A 22257-nucleotide genomic window follows, 5' to 3' on the forward strand; every position below is an offset into this window, starting at 1 on the left:
CAGTCTTCTACTCCTACACAATCCTTCTGTTTAATCTTTGCTTCAATGTATCAAAACAGGATTGGCAAACCTTTGTTACCTTTGCTTTTCTGATAGGTAAACTCATGGTTTGTCAGACGAAACCATCTCTTCTTGAAATTTTTCATACCAAATCGTTTTCTTCCTTGTGCTCTCTTGATCATGAACCTAGTAAATAGGGCACCAATTGTTACAATACATGCTTATGTATGGAGATTTATACATGAATGTGTATATATACAGATATGTCATAGCACTTGCAAAGCTTTAGGAGGGGACACAGAGTGTTTTCTAATCACTGAGGTGTTTTCTTGGCAAGGAAAAGTGTCACATTTGGACACGTTTGATGCACCTATTAGTTAGATGTCTGTCCTTTTTCCAGATGTAGATGAGGGGCAAGACATGTAACTTGATTTGTAGTTAGTTAACTGAGCTGCAGTTTGTGCCCTTTCTGCAGTTACAAATCCAGCTAAATGGTTTCCTAGTACAGCAGAAAAAAGGCTGAACACTGTTAGTACTGCTCTGCTAAGCTCAACCTGTTGACTCTACAAGCTTTTTTTTTAAGCTGTGAGAAAGCTCAAGAAGTTTAGACTATGTTTAATAATTAAAAGGCAGGTGTAAAGCCTCTGGAGCACAGGGACTGTGCCCTTACATGCTTTAATCACTCTCAAGCTCTAGAAACAAAATCAGGATGTTCCACAGCCTCATTTGCAATTGCACATAGATACTGCAGTTGAAATGCAACTTCAGTAACATACAAAGTGATCTCATGGCTGGAAGGTAGAGCACCCCCAGCCCTTTCTCAGCAGATTAGGGGTGTTCATTTACTGAGTTGTCAGTTTTAATTAATTTCAAACTTGAATGAGTTTATTGTGAAATTAGTTTACTGGGAAACTGTGATGCATCTACCACTTTCCTAACCACTAAATCAATCCAAAAGCTTCAATGTGACTTTGGTGACTTCATACTGCTCAGCATCATTTTTGTTAGATAAAAATGTGTGTCCATATGCAGTAGAGAGTTGATAACAGCTACTCTATACATTACATTAGCTATTGTGCCAAATATAGAACTGTATAATGGAGTGGGTAAAAACTACTTACTATAGAGTAGTTTTTGTCAAGTAGGAAGGCACTACACAGCACAAAGAGCACACAGAGAGAACAGCAAATGACCTGGTTTAAGATTTTTCAATAGCAGAGCTAAAATGCTTAGAACAGCTAATACTGTTTCTTGCTTCTGGTACCTTCAGTCAGAAATAACTACAATACATCTGACCAAACCACAGGTCTGTTTAAAGCTCAAACAGAAACCCAAGTTCCTTCAGACTTTATTTTGTAATCAGCTGGGCTGGTGCCTGCTGCTCATTCCAAACTCATTGTGTGGGCAAAAGCTGACAAAGACTGTCTAAAGCAGCAGATTTTTTTTTAACTGGTTATAGTTACACATCTCTCATTCTTAAAATGGTCAGACAGTTCTGTCTTGATCTTTATTCTTGGAATACTTGAGACATATTTAATAACACCATGTGATTCAGGTTGTTACCAGGCCCATTGGCAGTAGCCCTCATAATTCCAGGTTAAGGCAAATTTCAAAGGAAGAACTGATACCCTTGGGCAGGACAACATGCTCTTCAAGTTAGTTTCTAATCCTTCTCATGCCAACACTTAAAGGTGACTTAAAATTGCAAACTGCTACAGAGCCTCCCTTCCTTGAAAAAGGCAAACTCCATATGGCAGAGCTAAGAGCACATTTCTAATTAAATTCTTCATAGGTGACATAGCCAAGAGAAAAATGTGCTTTTATTTCCCAGAGATAGGTGACTAGCATTCAAAGTCACAGAAGTCATAAGGTCAACTTCTTTGTTTCTAGCAATTGCAGAATGAATGAGAAGTCAGAACAAATAGAAGCACAAAGGGAGAAAAAGTCCAAGATAAAATCCATTTCAGTACAAGGTGGTTGGAGATACTGTTTCTTCTCATGCTTATGGTAGACCTGAATCTGGATCCACCTTAGCTTTGCTTGGAAGTACTGACATGCCCTTTTCACCATCAATAAAAATAATAGTTCTCCTTTTCATTCTCCTTCTTTTGGAAAGAACCAGGCAGGCAGCTGTTGAGCACTGATGGCATGATTGATGTCAGCAAACCCAAGTGCCAATGACTAATCTTTTCATTCAAAAGTACTTATGCTCTAGCTTTCCATTTGATACTCTTAATAGAGGTGAAGACAGATTAAAAACACAAAAGCAAGCAAACATATTGCAAAGGCAAATAGAAACCCCACTAAACAGCCATTCAGTCTGGAGAAGAATCAAATCAAAGGCTGTGAGATGTCCCACAACAAAACATGGCAATAATGCAAAAAAAGAAAATAGACTGCTGAAGGCCACTTCTTAACCTTGAGAATAATTTACATGAATACTAATTAAGAAGTGCCTAGAAAATGCATGGTCTCTTCATCACTCTCAGTAAGTTCTTCAGGATCCATACAGTGCTTCTTGCTGCCCTGCCTATGGATAGAAATCCTTTATTCTCTATTTACAACAGGTTTTTGTTTTAAGGAAAATAAAATAAAAGGTCAACATCAAGAAATGGGTAACTAAATGTTCTGTGCTGCGTTTACACAGGCATTTCAGGATGGTTAAACAGAGTACTTCGTCCCCAAAGTTAAGTCAGACAAATCTACTGCTGCAAAGGACATGCTGTCAGCCAGTAGCTACAGCAAAGCAGCAACTGCCTCTACCATCTTACCTGCATGAACTATTACCATCAACTTTCTTTACTGTTAGTTTAAGAGTCCTTACAACAGCAGCCACAGGCCGAGCAAGAAAAGACAGAAAAAAATCAGACAGGAGCAAAAGAAAGACAGAGGCAGAAAAAAATGTTTTACAGTTAGAGGGTAAATGTTATAAACTATAAATTTATTTTGAAAACCAAAAGGATGATAAATGTACAGAATTAAATTAGACAAAATTGCTTCTAAGGACAGAGGTTTAACAGAGAAGTCAACTGTCAAGATTAAATAGAAGACGTAATCATGTTTTCACTGAAAATGTAGTTTTTGCATTACTTAAAACAATGATGAGAGCTTACTTTCAAACAGTATTTGAGCATACTGAGCTCTGACAAATTTGGATTTTTTTCCTTTCTTCCTCCCAGCTCAAAGAAACTATTTCTAGTGTGCACTTAGATAATCTTAACAACCCAGTTTCATAACAAAAAATGCCAACAATTGGTATCTGAAACTATGACAGCATATGGAACATACCTCCCAAAAAAGGAAAAGTACTGAAACTATAAACTGTTCCAAATGCACGTCAAATTTTCCTTGAAATGCCCATGATAATAGTTAGCACATGTATCTCATAGAGCAGCAAAAGCAAGTTCTGTTTGCAGGCTTTGCTCTCATTAAGTTATTCAGTATCTCTCTCTTTCATAGTCTTCCACTGTCTTCACAGTGAAATTTTACAGCTTTTACTCACTAGAATTCAGGAAGAAGATCCCAGCTTGGTTTTAATACAATGCTGAGTTTATTTTGCCTTAGCTAAGCTAATTAAGTTCTACAGGTTTCTCTTTCCTCCACTTATTTCAAAATACATTTATATTAAGATGTTTAAATCAAATGAAAATATGTTCAAATCAGCTATAGCAACCACAGAGAGCAGAAATTGCAACACAAGAATTCTCCTACATTCTTCTCTCATTGCAAGAATGGAATAAGGGTGGCAGAAAAAGAGATGGCTGCCTTAGAATGGTAGTAAACACATGAGTAGATGGTTTTGTTGCACATGCCTACTTACCCTTCTTTAAGCAATATAGGTTGCTCTATGCTCTTGTGATCTCTTCTTCCTGAAGATGAAATCAGATCTAGAAACTAAAAAGTAAACAAAAAGCAGATGTAAAAATGGCAGGACCACACTACCCAAATTAAAATCTTTCAGCATTTGCACAGCACAGAGCTATGAGAGTATTTGTAAAAGAAGTTAAAAGAAGTTAATGGCAGAAGCTTGAGAAATTTGGGAGGTTTCCTGGGTTGTAAGCTAAAAATAGCACAAATGCTCTCAAGCACTAGAACTACAGATGCCTAATATTTCTTGTGCTTCTCCTTTGTTATAGGGATCTTTCACTTCCTTTGGGACTAAGCAATTTTCATCACAGATCTGCAGCATTCTACAAAGTACACACATCTCAAAAGCTCTAAGCAGCAGCTTGTTAATCCAACCAATTTATTAACTAGAAATAGATGCAAAGAAATTTTACTACTGATGTGTATAATTTGATAAAAGTTTCCTGAATATCAGTTATCAGGAGTCTGCTTTTCTCCACACACCTCCTGGTTTGCCAACAGTATGTATTGCTTTCTAGGATTCAACTTCAACAGCACAGCAGGATTTTTAGAACCTTCACATGTATTACTTACATTTTTTACTGCATCTGCATATTTCTGTTCATTGAAATAGTCATAAAATGTAGCCATGTAAGATTCCTTGAAATTGGCCTGAAATACAAAGCCAAAACCATGCATATCATCATACAGTTTATACAGAAAATATTATTGTTAAGAGCAGCAGGTCAGGAGGAAAACCACTGCAGACAGACAGGTTTTTTTTTCTGGCCAGAATTAAAATAAGCAAAGTACTACTTTCATGTTATAAAGCACACATTCAAGTAGTACCAAACTTTTATTTCAGAGAGGCAGCAGAATGCATTTCATATGTTCAGTTGCTACAGTTAATAATGCATTCTTCAAATGCTTCAAAATTCTGCTTTGGCTTAATTTTTTCCTCCTGACAATAAGTGTAAGAAAAAGAATTCTGCTGTCTTGAAGGATTCATAACTGAGGCACACAGTCACCTGTGTGAATCCTAACAGGACCCCACCCACCCCAAATTACCACCAGCTCTAGCAGTGTGGTGCCTTAAGTACACTGATTTCAATCAAACATCCAGAGTATGGGCATCTAGCTCTAATCTCACCACTGACAGAAAACTGAACTGGTATAAAAAGGAAAGTATAGCCCTTTTCCTTACTGGGTGACTTTTCTCAGTTAAGTTTTAAAATGCTGAAACAATCAAGCCCTGTAGAGCTGCTGATCCTGTATCACAGATAAGCAAAGAACTTCACAAGTTCTCCTGATCATTGTCTTTCTTCCAAAGGAAGGAATGAAGAGCTCTGAAACAGACTTCTAGATTGGTAACACAATTTTGCTTTACTGAAATCTAGCTCAGATTAAGGTAGATTTAGTTTTCCTCTAAACATGAGAGGCTTATAATCAAAGCAATCATAACCAGTTTTGCATGAGCCTAGTGCAACTCAAGCATTTTAAAGGCTTAATTACCATTAATGATAAAAGATTTAAAAAATCACTTTCCTAAATTAAGTCATTAAATGAAAATAGCATACTTACAGATTTAGATTTTGATAAGCTGCCTAGTGTTTGAATGGTTTTAGAGATAAGTGTCAATGTTCGAGAAGTCTGAGGATCCTAGGAAGGAGAACAATATTATATGAACTAGCTATTTAAAATAATGAATAGAGGAAGGCAAACTATATTTCTTCTTTCTTATTTCACTTGCAGAAGAGTAACAAAAAATTAGAAAAACCCCTAAGAAAGCACTGGAGGAAAAAAATTGATTTTATATGAAAAGGTTTTTGACTCGTAAGCCATCATGCTCCATAGCTTCAGAGATCCAAAGGCAATCACTTCCAAAACAAAAACAAGGCTGTCCACATCCTTCCCACTCCCAAGAAGAACAACTACTAGAAGCCTGCCATATGTTGTTTAACATCCAAAATATTTCCAACACTGCTGCCAATCAAGTCAGCATTAATGTGATGTGGCGAGATTGAAGCAATGACCCTTTTTTCCACAGCAGCTTACACCATCTACCTTGTGTGTCCTTAAATTTCACTCTTCTTCCAAGTTCTTCACATGCAAAGTCATTCAACATGTGCTTCATATCCAAGACAGATATAACACATCTTTGAACTAACAAGGGTACCTTTCCTGAAGGCTATTGAAAGAATTGAAGAAAGACTTCTGGTGACAGAACCATAAACACAGCTAGAAAAAAACTGATACAGTACTTACTGGATGGTGTGGTGTAAGCTGAAAGAGGTTTGGAGAAAGAATGGCAGGAGCAAAGAACCTCAGGAAAATAAAGCTGCTGACAGCTGTGTACCTTACATCTAGGTCACCTATTAAAAAAAAAAACCAAAAAACCTCTACTCAGCATTTCAATAATCCTTCCTGAAAAGCCTCATGAAATTATCAGAGCCTTGAGAGAGCTCACTCAAGCATGTGCTGGATAATGTATGTATTTGTGAGTTACAGGATTAACTAATGACGGGGGATTTGGAGCCAGAGATCAGCTAGCCTAACCCAAAGAAATGTCAGTGAGAGCATCTTTAAAAAATAACCAGGCTCATAACATAAGCTGCAAGAACACCATTCACTTTTCCACCACATAGGGAATTTCACAGACATCTGCTATTCCATATATGCACTGAAGTATGATGAATAATTTACACAGTTTATGAAACGTTCAACACAGAGGCCAAGTCTCAGCTACCTACTTATAGCCCTGAGCACAAGTGTTGTACAGACGCCTAGTGTATCTATTCCAGTTGGTAGTTACAGAAAATACATTTTATGTATTTATTTAAACATAAAGAGCACGACAGCACAGTCTATGGTTTTCTGCTTGAGCTTGCCTACTCCAAAGTGACTATTTAAAAGCTTAACTTGTGCTACTCTCTCCAGAACTGCCCTACTGTAATCTGCTTCCCTTCATGAAAACACATTACTTGGTTGTTTTGCTTAATGCTGGTTTTACATTGTGCACCTACTCTCACAGAGTCAAAACAACTAAGAGGGACTGGAAAGAGGTGACAGCCAGAAAACCTTTGCAGCACATGGGCTCCTAGATCAGTGAGCTAGCAGTAACTCCAATTTATAGACTGGCTTTTATTACAAATTGACATATAAGCAGAAAATAATTCCACTGCATGAAATCTGCTGAATAAGCCACTACAAAATCATGAACATTTGAAAATTGAGTATGCTTTGCAAATACTGAACCTATAAAAGATTATCATAATGATCTTTTTAAATGCTGTTTTCCTTAGAAAGATGTTTAAGAAAAAACTCCAACCATCATCAAAAATCATGTTCCTTTGTGGAATGAATAAATGATGAGAAAACAGCATTAACATACTGCAAATATTATTTTGGATAAACTGCTGTTCACATACTAAATTCAACAGGGATTATGCAGACTGCTAGACTACACCTGTATTTAAAAGCTATCAGGTATGCAAAATAAAATTATATCTATAAACTCACCTTGAAAACGTTTGGCAGCTGATTCTCTCAGTGAAAAGAAAATATCACACATCACTGTAGGACAGCTTACACCAGATTTTGTAATTACAGTAAAAATGCGATCAACATACTGCCTCAGATTTTCCTGAAAAAATGCAAAGATTATGACAAAATTAGTGTAATTTTCTGCTGTGCAAAGTGGCACTATTCCTGGTTTTATTCATAGTGGCATCATTAAAAGATTCCCACTTTCAACATTATGCACTTGAAAAACAAACTCTCACTCAATTATACTGTTTGGGAAATGCATATATTCAACAAGAAGAGTAAAAATATCATTCCTGTTAAACCAAACATTAAATGACACAGCAGTATGGCAAATCATTCCTTCCTCTAGCACTGTTTACTACATCATCAGCAGAATCATAGAATCATTAAAGCTGGGAAAGATCTCAGATTACTGAGTCCTACAGTTAACCCAGCCCTGCCAAGTCCACCACTAAACCATGTCCCCATGTGCCACATCCACAAGCCCCTTGTACATTTCCAGAGAGGCCAATTCCACCACTTCCTTCAGCAGCCTGTTCCAGTGCCTGACCACCCTTATGAAAGTTTTCCCCAATATGCACTTTAAGCCTCTCCTGATGCAACTTGAGATCTCTTCCTCTCATCCTGTCACTTGTTACTTGGGAGAAGAGGCCAACCCCCACCTTGCTACAGCCTCCTTACAGCTGAAGAGAGAGTTCTCCAAGGATAAGTTATCCTCGTCCTCAGGGCAGCAGGAGAAGTCATTAACTTTCTACAGGTATTGCATTTATAGCATAATGTAAAGCTGTTGTGAAATAATTCTAAGGGTGGTGCCAAGAAAGCTTACAGTGTATTCTAATGAATGACAAAATTATTTGCAAGATCAAACTTCTGAGGACCTCAGTTAAACTTGATGGCATAAACAGAGACTGTCTTCAAAATCTAATGCATACCCTGTTATTTTCCAGGTTTTCACCATCTTTTAATTTCACAGGATCAATTTCACAAGGTTTATGGACCTGGCAGATCTAGAAAAAAAATACAGTTAACAATTGACATGTAAATTTATCTACAAGTACAAAAAGTTTTGTAAAAAGCTTAATAGTTTAGCTTTTGAGATGAGATATAAAAGGCAAAAGCCAACTTTATAAACAGTATTTTTTCTTTTAACAGCAAAGGTAAATTATGTATGATCTTAATTTTTTTCCAAAAAGCAGCATTAATTCATTGTAGCCTTTACTTCAACTGAAATGCAGAATGGTTCTTTAGACTTTCTCAAGCAAACCTGTCCAAGAAAAGTCCTATTTTTTCCAAAACAGTCAACTTTGAAAGTATATACATATTCTTTAAAACTTGACATTTTCTGATGAAATATTAAGACAAGATCAGCTGAAGAAATTGCCAAATCATTTGAAGGAAGTCTGTGGTCTGAAAGTATTGCCCAATTACAGCACTAAAACATCCACACCCACCATTCTGGACTGGATAGATAATAAACCATTGTTCCAATATGTGCATCACATGCACAGTTATCTCAGAATAACTGCATCCCTTTAAACCCACTGGATGAAATGCATTATTTATAGCTTCACAACAGCTTTCTATTGGATATACTATTTATCAATTTCTCATAAACAATATAGCTAGTTTCTATAAAACACGGTAATGTGGCTTAATAAATCGAAATTTTACTTTCCTTTAATGCAATCCAACTGTTTCTGAATTGGGCAACTCAGCTGTGGCTAACCTAACAAACAGGATTTTAATGCAGAAACAAGCTATTAATAGCTATTAAACATTACTCTTACAAAGTGTTCTTAAAGTGAGAAACTATAAACAGTATTTGTTCCCTGAAGGCCTTTACAATGATATTTTACCAAATAAACAGTCTGAACTGTTCTTACCTCATCTATAATTGGCTTTAGTGTAACTTGCAGATAATGCATCCCTGCCAGTTTCATTGTCTCATCAATGCATTTGGAAGTTAACGAGTTTCCTCTGAAAATGGTGTTTGGATCTCTGGAAGTGAACAGTTTTCTGTAATTTAGTCTCTTTGTAATGAATTGCTAATACATGGAAATAAAAGCAGCAGTGAAAGGTCACAGAATTCTAGGTTTGAATATACAAGCAAAATCTCCCTTTGACACCACACTGCCATTAAATGCAGTCATGCAGCATTTAGTGCACTTCCAGGGTCTAACAGAAAAGCAGCAGCCTTGGAAAACTCAGAGGGACTACAGATCTTCATTGTATTAGCATTGTGTGCTCAGTGCACTATCCTCATACACAGTGATACACAGGCTCAAATCAAAGAGGTCTACAGCACAAATCTGAGAAACACATCTGTTTTCACAGGCTACTGAACACTGCTAATTTGAGTAAGGGAAAGAGGCAGTGATTAGTCTCACAACTACGCTGGACATTGCACACAACCTACTACTTGCACCTACAAAATAAGTACTTGTGAGTTGGGAGGAAAAAGAAAACACAGGCTCCAATGGCACAGCCATATTTTCTAAGGGACTTGGAGCACTGTTCTGTGATAACACAGTGCAGACCCCAGTTCAGCCCTGATAACTGTGTGGCAAAGTGGCATCTTGCAGCCTCTCAGGTTTGCCTAAAACTCTCTTGCACAGAGCTCATCTTGTATTAGACACACAGCCTCTGTGACTGATAAAGCTTCAGCCAACTGCTCTATCATGTACCTGTACCTCCCTGCTCAGCAATTTACTTTATGCAAATTGGTACATAGCCAATGATCTCATCTACAATATGTATATTTGCTGCTTTTTTATCAAACTAACATGACTGACTAGGGATCAGCAAGTTTTCTCATGCTACAGCAACCATGCTGTTTCAGTCAACCTGCAGTTCAGAAAAAATACACCTACCTACAGGAAAGAAAACACTCGATCCCTCAGACACTCTGAAAAGATCAACCCACACAAAGACTTTATTTTGTACTAAGGAAGTTTGCAGTCAGTATCTGTCATTCCACTTGACTCCCAGTTCTCTCTTCTACTGTTAGTCAAGAGCATGACTACACAGACAGAAGGATTGTGGCAGCAAATATTCTTTAGGATCTGCTCGGTATGAACACTAGATCTTACACTATTGAACTATCAGCCCACCAATAAGTCAAACAAGGAATTAAAAAAAAAAAGGCAGCTGAAAAAAACCAACTTAATTTTCTGCCCTTCCATGTCAAATTCAATCCCATCCTTAATCCTTCATTAATCCTTCACCCTTTAACTGGGATGACTAGACACACAGCTTGCCTTAAATAGTTATGATTGGAAGAAACTTGCTTGTTGTTTAGAACAAATTCAACAAACACTTACTCAGCATAAAATGATTTATTAGCACACAAAGCTGAAATTATTTCATATGAACAGCTGAAAGTAATGTAGAATTTCAGTTATCATATATACTCAAGACTGAGTAAAAATCCCCGCTCTCACATGTTAGAATAGTCCTGCAAATAATTTCCACAAAAAATTATGGGAACTCCTCCCTAAGGTCAAATTAACCAGATCTTGAGAGCAGTGAAAGAATTTAGAAAGAACTCTACCACACAGCTAAGAAGAACAGGAATGACCCCACCATTTTCTTCTGAAATTGCATATTTCTAGAAACTGAGTGGAGGATTCTGGCACTAGCCAATGCAGTTTAGGTATTTTTGACAGCAGTTTGGTTTTGGTACTTACTGAGTTCTCTTCACTTCAGCATTCGCAATGGCACTTATGAAAGGCACAATTCTGCCATAGTGTAAGAAAAGCCTGACCAGAGGTATGGCTGCTTCCTGCTTTTCTCTGCAAACTTCACCCAAAATATGTGCAGCTGATGCTGAAACAGGCTGAACGGTGGAAGATAAAAACTTTGAGAAATCCTTCCAGAACAACCACTCTTTTTTTCCAATCCCATTAGCTTCTTAATGCAGAACCCCCCACAACAGTTGCAATGGCCAGTTACCCAAATGCCTGTATATAACGTGGGTGGATGCCACATCCCAGTTTTTGTGGGCTGTAAGTTCTGGTCACAAGAGGGCAGCAATTTAAAAACTACTACAGTACAGTCTCTTCTGATCTCCCACATTTTTAATGGCTGTCTTTTCAGTAAATGTCACTTGCCTGGGAAGCAAGTGAAGAGAAAGAAATTCTATCTAACCCTTTGCAATTTCAAGTCCCAGTGAGTACAGAAGGAGTTCTTTTAGTGAAAAAACAAAAGCACCATTACAACTGTAAAAAGTACACATAAAGGGACACATGGTCCAAATCTCTGATGTTTCAGGACTAGTTCTTGGTTTGGGTTTTTCCCAATTATGCAAACAAACCTGCTCCTGTGTCCAATGAAGGTAAACAATTGAAATTAAAAAATCACCGAGAATGTGCTGCTGCTAAAAAACCACTGTGTTCCTGGGTCTGCCTTCACCCACAGAACACAGATAAAGAGCTCTGCAAGGACTGAAAACAAGCACAAGGGATATGCAGAGCTTAACAAGGCTCTGAGGTCTGAAAAGGAAGAGCTGACCTCTCTGGTAATTACACAACTATGTTGTCAGCAAGATAGTGACAAATCTTCAGAGACCCCTGTGAAGATGATCTGCAAGTAAACAACCAACAACACTAGCAAATTACCTCAACATCTGCAGATTTTAGCAGGACATCTCGCAGTGGACTGTAATAGTCTGAGGAAAAAACATGGTCCTCAGTGTAAACCACATTTAACCTCAAGGAACCAAGGTCATCAGGCTTCAATGACTTGTTACCATTATCTCTGGGCTGCAGAAAATACCTGATATGCAAAAAATAGGACAGAAACTTAGTGCTGAAACACAAGATCTTCTCAGGCTATACATGAGCATAGAGAAACTCTACAGATACACAGAGTATTTATATATGTATCAAACTCTTGAGAGTTCTGAATCAGCCTTCTTAATTAAGTTTGCCAGTCTGTTTTGCACCAACTGCAACATGGGAAGTTCTGAACACAAAGATTTATGTAGATATGATTAAAAACCCACACACTAAAACCATAGCACTGCTGATGAACTGCAGTAAATAATATAAAAACAACATACTAGAACTCCCACATGCTACAGAGAGGCAGACTGAAACCTCTAATCATATTATCAAAATTTCTTGTTCTTACACTTGCTAAGATTACTTTGGCTTGCTTACAAAAAAGATACAACTTAAATCCATTTAAACTTTATCACATAGCAGTAATTACTCTTAAGTCTTCAGAGTAGACATATGTTTCTACTTATTCTCCAAAAGAAAAATGTCAAATACCATGCTTCATAAGAACTGGACTGTCGGAGAAATTTCAAAGGGAGTCTCAGTTCTCCTAGAAACTCGTCACCAAACTTCAAGTTACTGGCATTCCAAAGATCAACCCTGTAATAAAAACAAATAATTTAAAATACTATTAAGAAATTAAAACAATACTACTACTAATAAAAAAACCCAACATTTCTTCCAAATTTGTTAGGGTTTTTCCCCTGAAGTCTATGAGTTAGAAAGACTTGAAATTGTACAGCAATCATTTCCAAATAGTAAAGAGATAACCTTACCTTAGACTTCTGAAGCCTTACAATTCACCTCCATAAACCATCAGTGAAAAATATCATTCAGATTAACTTTTCTCATCTGTACTGTTTCCACTGTCCATATTGATAAAGATTCAGATGGCTGTCTGGCTACCCCAGATAATGGAAAAATACAGGTAAAATGGACACCAGGGGAAAAAGTACAAAGTTATTTAAGGACTACATATTGTCAATCCCTGTCTAATTTGGGATTACTAACAGCTAAGTGGCAGCTTTACAGAATTAGTTCTACACATTTTTTTCCTGTTTCTAGCTCTTAGGAAGACTCCTGTGTCAAGCATATATACTTATGGCACCTAAACTGGTTCTGTAGGGTTATTTAAAACTGTAGGATAGTTCTACCATTCAGTAGAATCTGTGTACTGGCTGAGGCTTACACAAATTTTGGCACTTGGTCCCTCACATCTGGGAAGTTCTGGTATCTATCTGTAGATGATCCTTTCTTCCTTTTCATATGCTCTTCAATATCTGGATGGAAAACAACTGCACTGAGATTCAAAGCAGAAGTACTGGTGTCCAACCCAGCATGGAGGTTAACTCTACCATACCCACCTTGAGGCAAGGGTTTCACACTCCCAGGGTATTTGTTTCTGTATGTATTTTAAGGTTTTCTCTAAGAGCTATTTTTATTAAAAAAACAAGATCACCTGACTATTTTGCAGCTAAGTGACAGCTTGAACGTGCCTTAAACTTTTGGGGGGAATGATGGTACATGGAAAGAAATGCAAGTTTTCAACTAATGACAATTTTTAGAAGAGCAACTTTAATTTGGATAAGGTGCAAAGGCTTCCAGTTGTGGACTTATTTACACAACCCACCTGGTGCCAAGCAAGTCACAGCAGACTGGCCAAGGAACAGATGTTGACAGCCCTGTTAAAGGTTTATCCTATCTTATGCAAGCACAGAATGTGTTACTTTTAAATCCTCTGAGCCTTGTATCTCTCAACAGTGTCTCCTGCATCAGCTGTCATACACTAGACACACCATCAGCTCACACTGCATGCCTGCTAGGTAAAGCTCTTTAGACTCTGATAATTTGGACAGTATTTCTGCAGGGCAAGAACTCTCCAAAAGGAAAAAAACTTCTTTGAAAATTCGACCTTCTCTCTCCTTTCTCCATATTTGATGGTTTATTATCTTACAAACCAGTTCAGACAGCTAAAAAGCAACTTCAGGAGGAGAGGAATCTTTAAGCCTATTTACACAGTCAAACTTAAAATTTACCAAGTATTTACAGGCAACTGGTTTCTAGTTTATCCAAACTCGTTTAAGATACCAACTAGCAATATCAAACACAGACAGCTAAAGGTTTTCCCCAAAGTTATAGAAAAAAAATCAGTGCAAAGGATCTGTACAAGAGAAACTAAAAATTCAAAGTAGATCTCCCACTACACAGTAGAGCAAAGCAGGCATGCAAATTCTGAAGTTATTGGTTGGTGCTCTTGGAATACAAAGAACAAACAGAACTTATTAAAAATGTTAAGACACAGATCTCAGAGTCTAAAAGATCACTGTTTCCCAAGATTTTTATAAGGCAAAATTATGACAAGTGTTATTCTGAAACTGGTCAGACTGTAGTCACAGAAAGAAACAAACAGGAGAGAGGGGGAGGAGAAACAATGAATTCACCAGAACATCTGGTCCCCAAGTGCTGATATGCCCTGCCTACAACTTCCTACACCCACTCAAAAAGAGAAAACTTTTCATAGCTTTAGAGAGAAATCATGAGAGACTAAGTCTCCTCTTTACCCTGTGGAATTGTATCTTTCTCAGGAAAGGAAAAAGAAAACAAATCCCCAAACCCATAAATTGTATGATCTGTCCAGAGGGCCTGGGGGCAATCTGACTCTCACTAAACAGAGTGGAGGAAGTAAGCGGGGGTGGAAGGGGAACCCAAGATGGAAACAAAAACACACTGTCCCACAGGGGACAAAAGCTCTGAGGAGAATTTGCCCAACCAAGACTGACACTTTATCTGCTTTTGCCTGTTATTTAAGTGCTCAATCTTTTCCCAACTATTTTGCAAGCTTTCTCTAAAATTATTCAACTGTACCACACTGTGCTGTATTGGTTTTCAGGAATTATAGACTTTTCTGAAGCTCAGCTCCACATCCTTTATTGCTGCAGATGAGTCATTTGTCCAGAAAGTATACTTAGCAAGTAAAACAACTCTATAATTTCATTTAGTCCAGTAGTACAAAATAAGAATATAATTGAAATATTAAGCAATATGTAACTGCTGTACACCAATGTCTAGCATCTCCTTCAAAACTATCAAAAAAAATCTATCAAAGAATCCTAGCCTTCATTTAAAATCAGTGCATGGCTGGGCACCATGGTTATAAAGACTAGACTGGGACTTCTGAGACATGGTGTAGTGGCCCAGCTCATCACATACATCCCCTGGAATATGGGGCATGCTACTTCATGTCTGCCTACACAAGGCAAGCTTAGCAGAAATCCTGGTGCTAGGACTGGGTCACCTGCTGTGCTGCAACACTGACACCACCAAAGCAGCTCAGCCCTGCACCTGGGCCCTTGCTTTTGCTCCCATGAGTCAGCTGTGGGTTGCCCTAAACCAGCTACCCTTGCACTGCCTGATGCAGATGTTCTCTGTGAAGCAGCACAGCTCTTGCCTCTCTCATGTATGAATATATATATTTATGAATAGCTAGATATGAATAGCTTCCCTTTCCTGCCTCAGAGCCATGGCAAACACAAACCTATCAATGCTCCTGTAGTGCTGTCACACTGCACTGACAGGCTACACGAGCCAGCAGCTGTCACATCAGAAAAGCCCTCGATCCATTCATGAACACAGATGTGTTTTGCTTGCTGGGAGTAAGTATTGTTCCCCTTTCCTGGTCTCCCCTCCTTTCCTTAGAGCCAGCGTGATCCTGAAGGAACTATGGAACTTCCTGGGAGCCACCTCACTGCCTCTGTAGCAAGAACATATTGGGAGAGAGGCAGTGCTACTATTCTTCATCCAAATACTACCATAAAGGAGAGGGGAATTTCTCACCACCTGATGCAGAAATAGCAGTATTCATTTACTGTGCACCAGATGGCCCAAGCCTCCAAGATCCAATAGTATCTGATGGTAAGACACATGTGACACTTTCAAGTTTTGCACCTCCTATTATTTTCTCACCCCTCTTTATACTCACCTGTCCCCACAGACAATGTTGACTGGCCTCAGCAGGTTTTAAATAGTACTAAGAGGGTTGCACAGGGTGGGGTGGGATTTTTTTTTGGCTTTGAAATCAGAATTGCTTTTTTCCTGTGTGATTGATTTCACTTTTATCATACCAAATCTTGCAATAAAGGGTTAAAGTTGGAAGGCAAAACCGATGAAAAACTGTCTCTGCCCCAGGAAATCTCGAGTTCAGGAGACTCCTTTCAGGGATGAAGGACCTTATTTATACAGGTTGCTAAAATTAAGTGATAAAAGAAAATACATTCTGTAACTTAGAGCATCACAAAGTCTTTGGGCTGTCCTGGGAAACTGAGGGAGGGAGGAAAGGAGAGCCCAGACATAAAAGGCTGTGCTTAATGACAACTACATATCAGTATACATATACAGTGCACATGAGAAACAAAGCAAAATAATAAGGATCTCTCCTGCATCACACATATTCAAGACAGAATCTACAGGACCGTGGAGATTAATAAACATACAGATACAGTGACAAAAACTCACCTTGATTTATCAATAGAAAACCCATGCTTGCCACTTTGTAAACAGAGTCTACTACAAAGTTACACAACTCTGGAAGATAATTTTGCGCTAATAACGCATTTTATATTACCTAATCTCCATTTTGTCCACTTCATCTACATCTTCAATGTCAAAATGGGATTTCTTGTTGTAGCTACTGGGTCTTGTAACCTAATAAAAAGGAGGAAACTTTTAGCAGCTTGATCTGATACAAAAACATTCTGATGTAACTTTCACAAAGCTTTGGAAGAGCACATATTTTACTATCAGCAGTAACTTCAGTCCTGATACTGAAAACATTCATGCAAGCGAATAAACATGTTGACTAAACAGATTACTGACTATAAAGTGGTGGTTACACAATCATTTCCAAAAGTAAGCAGACAGTCCATACTTTTCTTACAGAGAAAGACCATCTTTAATATTACTACAGCACTTTAAGTTTACACTGACAACAGAAAAACACCATTGAAAGGAGCGCCACTTTCATAATCCATCCAGGGAAAGAAAAGGGCAATTAATATTTGTTTTAAACACAGCTGTACAACAGATGCCCTGAGGCACTTTGCAGAGCACAGGGGAGGAACCACAACCACCTTTAAAAACATTTTGCAGTGTATCCAATTAAAATTAGGAAGTTCTTCCTGTCGTGATATCCTGGAAGTTAAATTAACTTGCCCATACAACAAACACCAAGCAGACCAAGAGACCCTAGCCTGTGTTCTGCATACCAGAATACAGAAGCAGCTGCATAGTTCACCAACCATATTTGCAAGACTGATTAAGTGGAAAGCACAGGCAAAGAAAAAAGGAAAAAAGTACAGAGCATCAGCATAGAAAGTTTTTGTAAAAACATTTCTTAAATGTGTGTACAAAATGTTTTCTACCATGATTGTAAGAACAGTTTGGTGGTTGTATTTTTGCCTAATGCGTCAGAAACTTAAGAAAAAGGCTACCCCACCCAGCTGAAACCACAGCAGGAACTGATCAAATGCAAGGGTGTATGATGATGTGTGGGTTCAGCTCTTGGTTGCACACAGAAGCTGAACTTTATTGTATGTTTGAATATGCTTGTGGCTTAATACTCCTCACCCACAGAAACTGGCTTTTATTGTAAACTTGACTATTTGATTTTTTGTACTGTACATGAGATGCAAATGGCAATTGAGGGAGGCAATGATACAGCTGCCTAAGTGGAGAGGAACCAGAAAACAATCTTTGGCAGAGGACACTCAGAGCCTTTTTATATGTGTATGTGTGAGGCAGGCAACATTTTCAAAGTGATACACAAGAACTAAAAGATACTACCAGAGCACTGGAGACCAAATGCTCCAGACTAATGGAATCAAATGCACCTGGTAAGCCCAAGAGCACAGTGGATTTAAATACAGTCTACAACTTCAGCAGTTACACACAAATTTCCTCATCCTAGCCTTGCAAACACTTCACTGTTTCTGCAAACTATCCTACAGGCCTGCAAATGATAGGTTCTACTACCATTGTGAAGCTTATGGTGCAATTTTTAATAATCAAACAAACTTTTAAGTCTCTTTCTACCTGAAACACAGGAGTTGTTACAAAAAGCTGTAGCATAGGTGTAACTTATGGCATGTCCCTTCTATGTAAACACTTTCTCAGAAGTTTTGCTGGAATCTGCATGTGTGACATCTCTCTGTTCACCCATATGACTACTTAGTGTGCAGATCGATACTGCTCAAGAGTGGTATTCCAAAAGGGATAGCTGTATGGAACTGGAGATGAGGAACCTCCCAGTCCACAGTGCTAAAACAGCTGACCCACAACATTGTACAATAAAGGGGGCATAACTGCTGTGTTGTCCCTTTCACCTGGGAAAGCTGGCAGGCCATTTATCAGCTGCTCAGGTTTTTTCAGCACATGCAAGTTTACAAACAGGTCCCCAGCACTTCCTTCTTGAATTCCTGTAAGAGGACCATTTTCCTGTAGCTGCACACACAGCTCCACACCACACTGCAGCTGAAGCAGTGGTGAAAATGGCTCTATCAGGTGCAAGTTTCACTCACCACACCCCTCAAATAAGCTCTTCTACTTCCCAAACCAACAATAAGCTATCTTTCACTTAGAAAATTAAATCTGTGTAACTTTTTGATTGTAGAAAGGAAAGCACCCATTCACTGTCTTTTACAGACCAGCTTCTTTCTTGGAGGCTTGGACAATCACTGTGCTAGCAAGGCTGCAGAAAAGCTGATGAAGCTGTTCAGAAGCAGAAAGTGACACTGCTGTTGACAGCATGAATCTCTCAGCTCCACAGGAATTGGAGCTCTTCCTTTGCATGCACCAGCCACAGGTCTGCCCACACCTCATTAGTGAATGTATTTCCCAGTCACAGCAGTTCTACTGAACCTTGTTCCTTGAAGATATTTAATCTGATTTGAACTAACTACTCTCAAAATGACATAAATCTATGATGGCTCTGAGTGCAGAGCTGTTTGTATTTCAGAGCTCTGGCTGATTCAGTCATTTCCCAAGCTCTGCTCTTACCAGCACAGAATTCATTTTGCTCGGAGTTAGCAGAACAACTGTGGCAAGGGCTTGAGTTCAGGTTTTACTTGTGCTGGTACTTGCACACAACCCAGCTCTCACATAAAGGCAAGCTAAGCAAGCCCCCAGCCCCCTGTCTCTCTCAACTCCAGCTGGAAGATGCTTTGTTTCTCTCCTTCCTCTCCCAGCATGGCACCACCTGCCAAGTTCAGTGTTTAAATACCAAACATTTTCTGTTTCTGCAGCACACAGAAGGATGAGGAATCAGGTGAAGTTTTTGTGGCTTACAGTCTGAGTTCCTGGACTACATTCTCATTAAAAAGTTCTCACTGACAGGCTCCTCCAGAACTGCCCATGTTAAAATAAGGAAGCCCATCTTAGTTTACTTACATACAGCATCACTCTGGTATCACTGCCAATTCCACAGTTCTGGGCCAGGTGAGGGACTCAAATCCTGGCTGAACACACAGACACCTGAGTGCAGTTTCAACACTTGGTCTCACAGGACCTCTGCCCCTCCAACTGTGCCCATGTAGCAACTCCACAGAGCCTCATGAAGCCAGGAACCACGCACAAAAGTTCACTGCAAGGAGCTATATCCTATATCTTAGGACAAGATGGGCTGGTTAGCAGAACAAAGATCACCTCAGAAACCTATCCTGGCCTACCCTCGTGGCTCCCAGCCCTCCAGGCACTACAGAAAGCGCTCCTACCAGTCAGGAACTTGCTACATCTGTTCCTTGTATCCAAACACATTACATCAACAAGAGCATGTTGCTGCCGGTATGACAGACTTTGATTGGTCAGTGCAACTACTGGCTCCTAGACAAAGATGGTGGTTTGCAGGAGAGGGAAGACAGCAATGCCAAGAATGACATGTGCACTTCAGATCTGCACAGTGCAACAGCACTTGTATGGCTCCTCTCTCCCTAGCTTCCCTTCCTGATGGGGCTGTGGCACAGAACTGATTCCAGAAACCACATCCCTAGGTGCCATCCCTATGGCAGCAGCAATTTCTAATGCAAATATGACCTGAAAGATGCAAGCCATAGGAGCAGAAAGGGTTTTTCAATCCATGCCAACTGTGCTACACTAGCTTTTTTTTCATCAACTTCATAATTACAGATACTTTTTTGAGGTGTCTACTGAAATAGAACAGTCAAGCATAGACCAGGACTATGATATCCAAGAGAAAAAGAGAATGATACACATACTTTAGAAGACAAAATGAAAAGTTTCAAGAGAGATCTAAATTATAAACACATGCACGTATATGTATGGACACACCACAATTAGAGCTACTCTTGCCAAAAGGAACCAAAATGAGGACTTTCATATACGTCATACTTTATCTTAACTGGACTTGTTGAAAATGCTCTGTATTAAATAAAGCTATAGAGGTTTTACCCACTTGGAGAAAAGGCACCAGTATTGCAGCAGACTGGTAGACAGCCAGAACAATCAGTTTAAGTGTATTTTTCCTCTACAGTTTTCAGTATTCCTAAGGAGATAACCCTTCCTCCCAGTGACTGGGAAAGACAGGGTGGAGCAGCTATAAAAACACAGACTAAGAAAAAAATATAATTTCTCTGCATGTGTGGTTTGTTCAGGTTTTTTGAACTAATTTTTAAATGTGCTTTTTCCAAAACTCTCATGGGGTGAGTTGTGATTAAATGTAAAGCCTGTTGCTCCGAAGTGCCCAACTTGAAGCTTTCCCTACAGAGCACCTGAGGTGAAAGCAGGATACTGCTCCTTCAGCAGACAGCCAGTCTGAGCCTGGGTACTTCTTTCACCCACACCATGCTTTGAAACAGCCTTCAAAGATGACAGCTGGCACAACATGGAGCAGGATGCTGTGCCAACTATCCACAGTATAGTATTTCAGCTTATCACCCGCTCCTTTGAAATACCAACCTCAAAATAAAACACTTCATCAAAATGTGGATTGTTGGTCTTCTTTTTAACTTTAGTCTTTTTGGCTTCTGATCTGAATTCAGGAAACAAAAAAAAAAAAAAAAAAACAACATTAGTAGAAGTGTGATCCTAGGAGAGAGCCATTGAAGGGGAAATAGCCAGCCACTTGATTTATCTGATAAAACTGGAATGCCATGTGGCTCCAGCACAGCAAGGCACAGACACTTGCACACACTGAAGAGAGAGATTCAATGCATTCCTAGTTCTCTAAAGTGGCAGTAATCACATTTTGTTATCCCGTTTTAAACACAACTCCTTGAACCCTTATTCTTTCACTTGGTTGACACAGTAGAATCTTTTATCTGTACAAACTGGCAAGAATAGGGCTCTGAGCAGCAACATTTGGAGGACAGTCTCAGTCTTGATGTGACTCAAAAATTCCTCATACCCTAAAAACACAGGAGACAAAGACTAGCATAGCTATTTCTGTGAGTCATATTTTATGATTCTGGTCTGAAAAATCAATCACTGCTTTTCAGTGACAATCAAAAAATCCAGAATGGTTTCTTCAGTAAGAATATTTTTATTGCTGCATGAGCATCCCTTTCCCTGCAGCACCAGCAGCACTTAGTTAATATAGTGGTGGATTATTATGACCAGTGCTGAGCAGAAGTCTCTATTTTTATTGTCCTGTAGGTGTAAGATGTGGCAGACCTCCTCCCAACCACTCAGCAGGCCTGACCCAGCTCTGCAGCGCCCATTCATCCCCCATGGGCTGTGCCACCCGCCTGTGCCTGCCTTTGAGAACACAGACATTGACTGCTGGGCTCAAGCCAGCCAATGCATTTCTCACAGGCCAGCCAACAGCTGTCTGATGGCTTCCAAATGCTATGAACCTATGCTTGATTTGTTCTCACTACCTACAAGAGAAAAGCTGTGTGCTGTCCTGTGTCACCAATCTTACCCTACAGCTCTGCAGGCACAGATAAAACAGATGCAGATGGAGAGGCACATCAGCCATGTGGAAAACTGACCTACTAATCATTTCATCCCAGAACCTATCGTTCATTTCTCATGCACCAAAGCTGCTTATATAGCTTGTAACTGCTTATATTCATTGGAC

The 22257-nt window shown here is 39.1% G+C and overlaps 1 protein-coding gene across 3 annotated transcripts in view; it reads right to left on the minus strand.

Annotated features, from left to right (window-relative positions):
- The window catches only part of RASA3 (RAS p21 protein activator 3), a 130188-nt gene that overhangs the window by 9888 nt on the left and 98043 nt on the right, over window positions 1–22257 (minus strand). For all 3 annotated transcript variants that reach the window (XM_030954049.1, XM_030954040.1, XM_030954058.1), the window contains exons 7-19: window positions 21135–21207; window positions 16792–16871; window positions 12666–12770; window positions 12009–12165; window positions 11079–11227; window positions 9276–9390; window positions 8325–8399; window positions 7366–7489; window positions 6112–6218; window positions 5428–5505; window positions 4441–4518; window positions 3821–3894; window positions 80–186 (exon numbers count right to left, since the gene is read on the minus strand). In XM_030954049.1, coding sequence (XP_030809909.1) covers window positions 80–186; window positions 3821–3894; window positions 4441–4518; window positions 5428–5505; window positions 6112–6218; window positions 7366–7489; window positions 8325–8399; window positions 9276–9390; window positions 11079–11227; window positions 12009–12165; window positions 12666–12770; window positions 16792–16871; window positions 21135–21207 — 1322 coding nt within the window. The remainder of the gene's footprint in view (window positions 1–79; window positions 187–3820; window positions 3895–4440; window positions 4519–5427; window positions 5506–6111; window positions 6219–7365; window positions 7490–8324; window positions 8400–9275; window positions 9391–11078; window positions 11228–12008; window positions 12166–12665; window positions 12771–16791; window positions 16872–21134; window positions 21208–22257) is intronic.

Source organism: Camarhynchus parvulus, chromosome 1 (genome assembly GCF_901933205.1).
Source record: "Camarhynchus parvulus chromosome 1, STF_HiC, whole genome shotgun sequence".
NCBI classification, from domain to species: Eukaryota; Metazoa; Chordata; class Aves; order Passeriformes; family Thraupidae; genus Camarhynchus; species Camarhynchus parvulus.